This window comes from Phaeoacremonium minimum (genome assembly GCF_000392275.1).
Source record: "Phaeoacremonium minimum UCRPA7 unplaced genomic scaffold PA7_03_scaffold_391, whole genome shotgun sequence".
NCBI classification, from domain to species: domain Eukaryota; kingdom Fungi; phylum Ascomycota; class Sordariomycetes; order Togniniales; family Togniniaceae; genus Phaeoacremonium; species Phaeoacremonium minimum.
The window spans coordinates 1-10,600 of NW_006921294.1; the positions used below are offsets into that span (position 1 = coordinate 1).

The following is a 10,600-nucleotide window of genomic DNA, read 5'->3' on the forward strand; positions in this document are numbered from 1 at the left end:
GGGGGGGGGGGTGGGGGGCAAAGTGCGAGTTTTTACAGGACGACGGCAATTATTAGGAAGCTGTCGATTGCCTACACCTAGCCTCAAATAGACCTTCGAGCGGTGTCCAAAAGTACGTATCGGTATCGCCGTATTCGTATTCCGGACAACCCTAGCTATATCAGCCGCTATCCGGCCGGCCAGAACTCCGGTCGGCACCATGTCCGCCGTTATCGATACAAAGGCGACAGATGAGGCTAGCGATGCTGCCAAGACTGATCAGATCAGGCTGACGGTTGCGGCTGTAGGGGAAAGTATCGACCGTTATAAGTCTTAACCACGGGTTATTGATGTCTGTGGATCGTCAGTCTCTGTGCATCTGTCTCTATAGGGCTATACTGTATATCTCTCTGAGGAGTCTTTGTGTTCAACACAGTAATATCAGGGCACTTCGAGTCCCACAATTCCCTGGTCATTTGCCTTGAGACTTGCAAGCCAACACTACTCAACATGGTGAGCAGCTTTGCTTCCGGGCCCGCCAGGCTTGGCAATGGTGCCGGCGAGTCGACCATCTTGGTCTTTGGTAACTACATCGGCACCGCCGACACCAAGAAATCTCTAGACAAGACTGTCCGGCAGCTATCGCAAGGCCCTCACCGAGACTGGGTTCTAGAGACCATAGCCGAGCTGCCAAGCTTTTGGGATGCCTTAGTCGCCAAGGTGCCCGAGGTAGCCACCGCCATACCAGACACTCCCAAGCGCCTCGTCGACCTCGACTCATGGTTCCGACACGGCACATCGGACCTGGCCCCGGAGGCCACCGTCCCCCGGCCCGTGATCGGCCCTGTGATTGTCCTCTCTCAGCTCACGCAGTACTGGCGCTACCTCGAGCTAACATACCAAGGCGAGCCCGTGGCCGACGTCCTTGCCAGCCGCCTCGCCTCTTCCTCCTCCTCCCCAGCCCAACTCCCAGTCTCCCTCGGCTTCTGCGCCGGCTTGATGCCCGCCATGGCCGTCGCCAGCGCGCACAACCGGCAGGAATTCCAAAAGTACGCCGCCGTGGCCGCGCGCCTGTCCATGCTCGCAGGCGCCCTGACGGACGCGCGCGAGGCGCAGGACAGGGAGGGCGAGAAGGGCGGCACTGTCTCCTTTGCCGCCGCGTGGGTCGGCCAGAAGCAGGCCGACGACCTGAAGCGCATCGTGGCTGAGCTGGCGCCTGATGCGTACACGGCTTTGGTGTACGACGAGGCAAGGGCGTCGTTGGTCACGAACGAGGCAACGGGGCCGTTGCTGGAGAAAAAGCTCCGTGCTGCGGGGATCATTGTCGCGGATACCGACTTCAGAGCCCGGCTTCATGATCCTGACCCGGTCAGGGCGGGACACATCGATCCCCTGCTTGAGCTGTGCCGGGAGGTGCCGAGTCTGCAGTATGCTGATGCGGCGGGGCTGGCGTTGGCGACGTACGACAACAGCGGCGATGGCAGACGAGTGACGGAGGGGAATCTGACTGAGTTAGTGCTGCGTGGGATGTTGGCGCGGCAGGTGGATTGGTTCAAGACCTTCTCTGCCGTTGCTGGCGAGGCTAAGAATCCCTGCGTTGTGACGATTGGCCCGGAGCAGTGTGTGCCGCCAACTTGGATGAAGAAGCTGGATGGTCGGGCAAAACACTTTGACGAAATTGAGTCTTCATTGGGGGGCCGGGCGACGCTGTCATTGGGTGGGCAGCCCAGTTCTAGTCTCGCACCATCAGCGATAGAAGGTCCTCAACTGCAGCCCAACACAACACAGCAGCTGTCCACACAAGATGCAGCATACAACAACGCCATCGCCGTCGTCGGCATGTCCATCAAATGCGCCGGTGCCGACGACCTGGCCGAGTTCGTCGACATGCTCAAGACGGGCAAGTCGCAACACGAGTTCATCACCGAGGAGCGCATAGAACGTGACCTGGCCTTCCGCACACCAGGCGACCCTGACCCGCAGCGCAAATACTACGGCAACTTCTACCGCGACCCCGACGCCTTCGACCACCGCTTCTTCAAGCGCAGCCCGATCGAGTCGGCCGCCATGGACCCGCAGGGCCGCATGGTCCTCGAGGGCGCCTACCAGGCCGTCGAGCAGTCGGGGTACTTCCACGGTCTGAGCGACAGCAAGCATGTGGGTGTGTACGTGGGCTCGTCGGGCTGTGCGTACGACTACAATATCGAGTGCAATGATACGAGTGCCTTCACGGGAACCGGATCGGCCAAGAGTTTCATCGCCGGCCGAGTCTCGCATTACTTTGGCTGGACGGGTCCGTCCATGACCTTCGACACGGCGTGCTCTTCATCGGCCGTCGCCATCCACACGGCGTGTCGAAACCTCTTGTCAGGCGAGTGCACGGCTGCTCTCGCGGGCGGCTGCAACGCCATCGCCAACTTCATGTGGTTCCAGAACCTCGCGGCCGGCAACTACCTCAGCCCGACCGGGCAGTGCAAACCCTTTGACGATGCTGCTGATGGCTACTGCCGCGCCGATGGCGTCGGCTTTGTCTTTTTGAAGAAGCTGTCGGATGCTGTGCGGGACGGAAACCAAGTCTTGGCTGTCATTTCCAGCACGGCCGTCTACCAAAACCAGAACTTCACACCCATCTTTGTGCCCAACTCGGCCTCGCTTTCGCAGCTGTTTGGGGACGTGGTGCGCAAGGCCAACGTTGCTCCCAAGGATATCTCGCTGGTCGAGGCCCATGGCACGGGCACACCCGTGGGAGATCCGGCCGAGTACGAGAGTATCCGGATCGCCTTGGGTGGGCCGGAATCGGGTCGTGTCAAGAACCTCCCAATCGGATCGGTCAAGGGCCACATAGGGCATGCTGAGGGCGCGTCTGGCGTTCTTGCCCTCATCAAGGTCATCATGATGATGCGCGAGGGCTTCATCCCGGCGCAAGCGAGCTTCAAGAAGATGAACCACAACATCAATGCCCGCCCTGATGACATGATGGAGGTCAACACGAAGCTGCGCCCCTGGCAAGAGGAGCATAAGATCGCCTTGTTGAACAACTACGGCGCCTGCGGGTCCAATGCCAGCTTCATCGTCGCACAAACACCAAAGGCTCTGGCTGGGGCTAGCGACAACTTGACCATTGGCGAGGATTCCCAGTATCCGTTCTGGATCCGTGGCCTAGATGCCCGGGCAATCTCTGCATACTCTGCCAAGCTGGCTTCGTACTGCAAGTTTTTGCCTTCAACCAACACCTTGGCCGACATCTGCTTCGCCCTCGGTCGCCAATCCAATCGTGGCTTGGGCCAAGGGCTCATCTTCAGCTGTCGGTCGAGAGCCGAGCTCCAGGACAAGTTGCAGCAAGCCGCGTTGGCATCCGACAAGGCCTCGGCTGCACAGATCGGAGTTGCGTCTGTCAAGGCCGAGAGACCCGTCATTATGTGCTTTGGCGGTCAGGTTTCGCGGTTCGTTGGCCTCGACCGGAAGCTGTACGACAATGTGGCCGTGCTTCGCAAGCATCTTGATGACTGCGACACAGTGGCCAAGTCTCTGGGTCTGGGAAGCATCTACCCTGATGTCTTCTCGACACAGCCGATTGCGGACACGGTCAAGCTGCAGACGGCCCTTTTTGCGACGCAGTACGCCTCGGCCAAGACTTGGATGGACTGTGGTCTCGAGAGCAAGATCGCGGCTGTCGTGGGCCATAGCTTCGGGGAGATCACAGGTTTGTGTGTGGCTGGTGCCTTGAACCTTGAGGATGCAATCAAGCTCGTGGCGGCCAGGGCCAAGCTCGTCCGCGATTCGTGGGGCTCCGACGCAGGCGCTATGATGGCCGTGGAAGCGGATGAAACCCTGATCAAGGAGCTCTTGCAGGAAGCAAACGGCTCTCCGAGCTCAGACGGACTGGCCAGCATAGCATGCTACAACGGCCCGCGAAGCTTCACCCTGGCTGGTTCCACGGCTGCTGTCGATGCCGTCCAGCGAACACTGACGGGTGCCAAGTTCTCCGCCGTCCAGAGCAAACGTCTTAGCGTGACCAATGCCTTCCACTCGGCACTGGTTGACAAGATTGTCGACGCGCTTGGGGCGGTCGGGAAGGGAATCACCTTCCATAAGCCGATGATCCCCGTGGAGCGCGCAACGGAGGAGACCAATACCACACTGGACTGGTCGTTTGTTCCTACCCACATGCGGCAACCTGTCTTCTTCAACCACGCCGTGCAGCGCCTGGCGAAACAGTATCCTCAGGCTGTCTTCCTCGAGGCTGGCTCCAACTCGACCATCGCCGTCATGGCAGGTCGTGCCCTGGCCCAAGCTAATGTCGTTACCCAAGATCATCACTTCCAGGCCGTCTCTATCACCAATACCCAGAACGGCTTCAACGGACTAACAGACGCGACCGTGGCCCTCTGGAAGCAGGGCTTGCGCGTGTCGTTCTGGCCCCATCACCAACAATCGACGCTTGACTACACTCCGTTGCTCTTGCCGCCCTACCAGTTTGACAAGTCGCCAGCCTCCCGTCACTGGCTGCCCGTCAAGTCGGCGTCTGAGGTGATCCAGAAGGCTGCCGAGGAGCTTCTGAAGCAACGAGGGGCTCTTTTGGCTCCGGAAAGCTCAGGTCTAGATGCCAAGTCGATGGCTCCGTTCGAGTTTGTCGGGTATCAAGACAAGCACAAGAAGACGGCTCGATTCCGCGTCCACACTGCCTCGGAGAAATTCCAGACCCTGTTCTCTGCCCACGTCATTGCCCAGACAGCACCCATCTGTCCCGGCATTCTCGCATGGGACATCACCCTCGAGGCCCTGTTCAGCCTGATCCCCAACTCAAAGCAAGACGGCCTCCTTCCCGTCGGCCGTGACTGGGGCTTCCCCTCAGCCATGTGCGCGGACCCGTCCCGCGTCGTGTATCTTGAGCTATCCGCCCTCGACAAGACCAACAACAAGCAGTCATCCGCAAAGCAATGGCAAGCCCTCATGTTCAGCGTCGACAAGGACAGCACGGCCGAGCGTCTCCAGACACACTTCAAAGCACGCGTGGACATCAGCTCACCCACCGACACGGCCTACATCAACGAGTTTGCGCTCTTTGAGCGTCTCGTCAGCCACGCGCAGTGTCTGGAGCTACTCCAACTGAGCCTCGACAACCAGGGCGTCGAGGTGCTGCAGGGCCGCCATCTCTACCGCGCCTTCGCCCCCGCCGTCGACTACGGCGACGTCTTCAAGGGCGTCAGCTACCTCGTGGGCCGGGGCAGCGAGAGCGCCGCGCGCGTGCAGCTCGAGAGGCAGCATCGCCGGACGGACACATGGGTGGACACGCCCATGAGCGACTCGCTCGCCCAGGCCTCGGGTGTGTGGCTGAACCTCATGACGGACTGCCCTGTCGAGGACATGTACGTTGCTGCTGGGTGCAACATGCTCATGCGGTCGCCTAAGCTTACGGCTGCTGGTCGGGCTGAGACGGACGTGTGGCATGTGTATGCCCGCAATGCGCGCCAGAGTGATACGGCGTATTTGACGGATCTGTTTGTGTTTGATGCTGCGACGGGGATGCTTGTTGAGGTCATGTTGGGCATGCAGTATCATCGCGTGAGCAAGGCTTTGATGAGCAAGACGCTGGCTCGCTTGACGAAGGATGAGTCGGTCCTGCGTGTCCCTGCTTCGGCTGCGGCTCCGGCGGCAACTCGGACAGCTGTGGGTACAAGCCCGGTAGAGGCCAAGCCCGCTCTCAAGATCAGCACGGAGAAAAAGGACAACTCGGCCGGAACGAAGAAGAAGGCCAAGGTAGCCTCATCAGCTCCGGCTTCAAACAGACGCGACATCACCGACGAGGTGCGCAACCTGGTGGCTCGCGTTGCCGGCGTCGATGCTGAGGATATGGAGCTTGATGACCATATGGCCGACTTTGGCATCGACTCGCTGATGGATATGGAGCTTGCGCGTGAGGTAGAGAGGTCCTTCAAGTGCACTCTGGACCAGGCTGAACAGCTGGCTGCGACGACTCTGCGTCTGTTTGTCGTCTGTGTGGAGCATGCCCTATTTGGAGCAGATGCGGATGTTCCTGTGGAGGTTGAAGAGGACGAATTTGAGACGTCGTCTGATGATGGCTCGTCTTTGGTCGTCGTGGATCAAGATTCGGCCATGTCCACTCCCGGCATGTTCTCCGATAGCGAGCCTACGGAAAAGGAGGCCCCGAAAGTTCCAGGGCCTGCAAATGGCACCGCGCCACCCGCCATCACCAACCTGTCCCTGTCGCCGTCAGATATTCTCGATGCTTTTGCCGAGGTCAAACTGAAGACCGACGCGCGTATCCCCGAGTTCCACGTCGAGAACGTCGAAAAGGTCCTAATTGCCGGCAGCAACCGGCTCGGTGCGGCCCTTGTGGTCGAGGCCTTCGACCAGCTCGGATCTCCTCTTCGCACTGCGTCCCCCGGACAAGTTCTCGACCGCGTCCACTTCCACCCTCGCCACGCCCCCTTGATGAAATGCATATACGAGTTCCTCGAGCGTGAGGCCCGTCTCATCGACATTGATCCGGCAACAGGAAAAGTGACGCGCACGCACTTCGCTGCCCCGGCTAAGTCGAGCGATGCCATCCTCCACGAATTGCTTGTTGAGCATCCCGAACACCCCCAGGCCAACCGTCTCCTGCACCACGCCGGCAAGCATCTGGCGGGCGTGCTATCTGGCAAGACGGACGGAATTCGCGTCCTCTTCGGGAGCCCCGAGGGCCAGGCGTTGACGGCGGCCCTGTATTCAGATTGGCCGCTCAGCCGTTTGAACAACGCCAACTTGCGCGATGTGGTCAAGGGGGTCTGTGAGCGCGTTCGTCAGCGAGGAACTGGCGAGACGCTCAAGATCATGGAGATGGGGGCTGGCACTGGTGGTACCACCAAGAACATCTTGCCCGTACTGAAGGAGATGGGCATTCCTGTCGAGTACACTTTCACCGATCTCTCAGCCTCCATGGTCGCTGCTGCCCGTCGCCGCTGGTCAACCGAGTACCCCTTCATGCGCTTCGCCGTGCACAACATCGAGGAATCGCCCGCCGAGCACCTCCGCGGGAACCACCTCGTCCTGGCCGCCAACGCCGTGCACGCCACCCACAACCTCGTCACATCCTTGACCTACATCCGCCAGGCCCTGCGCCCAGACGGCTTCATCCTGCTCAACGAACTGACCAACACTCTCCCCGTGCAGTTCCTCTACCTCGTCTTCGGCCTCCTCGAAGGCTGGTGGCTGTTCGACGACGGCCGCACGGACGCCCTCGTCACGCCCGAGCACTGGGAGCAGGAGATGCACAAGGCCGGCTTCGGCCACGTCGACTGGACCGACGGCAACCTCCCCGAAAGCTCGTACCAGAAGGTCCTCATCGCGCTCGCCTCCGGCGCCCAGGGCCCATATCTGCCCAAGCCGGCCCTCGCGCCCGACGCCGAGCTCAACAAGGGCGACGTCCCGGCCCGCACCGCCGAGGCCGAGCGCCTCGTGGCCAAATTCGTCAGCGGGTGGGACAAGCCGCGCCTGCGCACCCTCATCAACACCAGCAGCATGGGTCCCGGCCCCGGGCCCACGACGCCGCCATTGTCGTCCAACAACAAGCTCGGCGCCGTCGTCCTCGTCACCGGCGCCACCGGCAGCCTCGGCTCGCACATCGTCGCCAAGCTGGCCGAGAACCCGGCCGTGTCCACCGTCGTCTGCGTGAACCGCGCCAGCAGCGAGCCCGTCGCCAAGCGGCAGCACGAGGCCTTCTCGTCGCGCGGCATCGTGCTAGGTCCGGGCGCGCGCGCCAAGCTCCGCGTGCTGGAGACCGATACCTCGAAGCCGCAGCTTGAGCTGCCCCCCGCCGAGTACGCGTGGCTGGTGCAGAATGCCACGGGCGTGGTGCACAATGCCTGGCCCATGAGCATCACGCGCCCGATTACGGGTTATGAGCCCCAGCTGCAGGCGATGCGGAATTTGCTGGATCTGGCAAGGGATGCGGTGCTTGCGCGGGGAAATCATCTGCGCTTCGCCTTCCAGTTCGTCTCGTCGATTGGGGTTGTTGGCTGCGCGGGCGTGCCCCGCGTGCTGGAGCGACGCGTCCCGCTCGAGGCGGCCCTGCCGAAGGGGTATACCGAGGCGAAGTGGGTGTGTGAGCGCATGCTGGACGAGACCATGCATCAGTATCCGGCGCTGTTCCGGCCGCATGTCACGCGGGCCGGACAGATTGCTGGGTCGTCGGAGAGCGGGTATTGGAACCCCGTCGAGCATTTAGCGTCTGTGGTCAAGTCGGCACAGGCGGTCCAGTCCTGGCCTGACTTGCACGGGAGGATGCAGTGGATGCCGGTTGATCATATGGCGGGTGTTGTTGCGGATTTGGTTATGAATCCCGTGGCTGAGTATCCCGTCTATCATATCGATAACCCGGTCGGCCAGCCGTGGAGGGAGATGTCGCCGGTGCTGGCACGCGCACTGGGCATCCCGGCGAAGGATATTGTTCCGTTCAAGGAGTGGATCCGGCGGGTGACGTCGTCGACGCTGGCCGACTCGGATAACCCGGCGGCGAGGCCCGGTATGAGAGATTTCCTGATGGCAAACTTTGAGCGTGTAAATGCTGGTGATCTGATCTTGGATACGGAGAGGGCGCAAGAGCATAGTCCCACAATGGCGGCGGAGGGACCTGTGAGTCCAGAGCTAGTGGTGAAGTATGTGGATGCGTGGAAGAAGATGGGCTTCCTGTCCTAAGGAGATTGTCTACTTTCATTGTTCAGCTTTCTTTGGTAGTGTGAGTATATCCTTGTCAGAGTTTTGTAGGATTTGAACAGCTCAAGATCATCATCCACCTTGTATTAGATTATAGTCACCAGCAGAGGCGAATGTAGTGGTGGCCACAAGTGTATTGGACCTTTACGTCGAGAACTTCTCAGCTACTGTTACAATAATACGTTTGTCATCCTCACCGTCTGCCCATCAAGATCCCTGTGTAAGCCACGACTGCCCGTGTCAGGCCGTACCCGCGATGAGAATCCTCATTTATGTTTCTCGAACTTCGCACGAATTTCCTCCTCAGTGAACTTCCTAGTTGCCTTCTTCAGGAGTGCCACCCGCTCTTCCATGCTCAGTTTGGTCTGTTTGCTCAAGGGTACCATACACTTGGCCAAGTGCTCGTAGTCCTTCATAAGGAGCCGGACGGTGATCATGATATAGTCGCCTTCTAGGGTCGTCATTTTGCGAACTTAAGCCAAACAAGGGAAGTCACATGTTCCTATCACGTTGATCCGGGTCGCAACCAACCTGGAACGATCTCAACATCACAGATCTCATCGCCCACAGGAGGATTTAGGGAGCTCTACGGGACCTCGGAAAATCCCGACCTTGGAGGCAATAGAAGGAGTCAGACCGTCCAATAGCAGCATAGACATCGGTCAGCTACACCGTTTGTTAAAGAGCATATTTCATCACCCCAGGCTGCAGCTCACGGAGGGTAGAAAAATCTCACAAAGGGTAGCTAAGTAGGGTACCCCCCTGAAGCAAGATTTTAGTTACAGAGGGTAGAAAGGCATATACTAAGCGAATGCTAAGAGAGTATCAGATCATATAATAGTCATATACAAATTTCAACCCTAATAAAATATAGAAAATATATACTAAGTATATATAAACTATATATAAAGTAAATTTTATAAATACTAAATAAAGTTAACGTACTTACATAGTAAATAACATATCATAGCAAACAACACACCTTTTATACATTATACTATCTTTATATAAGTTATTTCCACCATAACAATTTAAATCAATTAAAACTATTTAGAATTCTTATCTTTAGATATTTCTATATTTAATTAATATATTTATATATTATAACCAAGCTTTCTATAATTATTATAGTATCAAATATATTGTTAGTCTTTCTTTATATAACCTTTTTTTATATTTATATTTATATTATTTTTAATTATAAAGCTTCTTTCTTTTTATATTTATTCTACTTTTTATTATAATAATAATTTTTTTTTACTTTTTAACATTTACTTAATACTTTATTTAATATTTAAAGGTTTTAAATCTTTTATTTTATTAAAATAATTTTATATAATCTTTTTCATAATTATATAATATATTCGCATTATAAGTGGCCTAACATAGTAAGTAACCCACCATTCATATATCATACCACTTTCTAACTTCAATATAAATTTTCTCTACCAACAATAATAGATTCCTCTTTAAATAAAGCAAAGATTATTATAGTTATTTAAACTCTTAAAAAAGATCCTAAACTAAGCATATAAAAAGCTATTATAATCTATAATATACTTTATATAATACTTTGTTGCCAACATAATAGTAAACCATTTCGATATAATATCTTTCTTAATTTAAAGCTATTGATATAATTAAAAGAAAAGATATTAATTAAGTATATTCTTAACTTAAATTTATAAAGGTTTTAACTATAGTTTTATAATATATAAAATATAGTCGATTATATTCTTAAATTATATAATAGATAATATATTAGATTCTAATAAATAGAAAACTTTATATAATAATATCTTAAGATAAATATATATTTTTAATATTAAATTAACTATTAAAAAGCTTTATATAAAAATCTAAAGATAATTAAAAGATAATTTATATTTATATAAAATATAAA

The 10,600-nt window shown here is 55.3% G+C and overlaps 1 protein-coding gene across 1 annotated transcript; it reads left to right on the top strand.

Annotated features, from left to right (window-relative positions):
• Window positions 1-489: 489 nt before the first annotated feature.
• UCRPA7_5084 (putative polyketide synthase protein) lies at window positions 490-8,679 on the top strand (the record flags this gene model as incomplete). Its single annotated transcript, XM_007917632.1, has 1 exon — window positions 490-8,679. One exon carries the CDS (start codon window positions 490-492, stop codon window positions 8,677-8,679), a length of 8,190 nt encoding a protein of 2,729 aa, XP_007915823.1.
• Window positions 8,680-10,600: the final 1,921 nt, after the last annotated feature.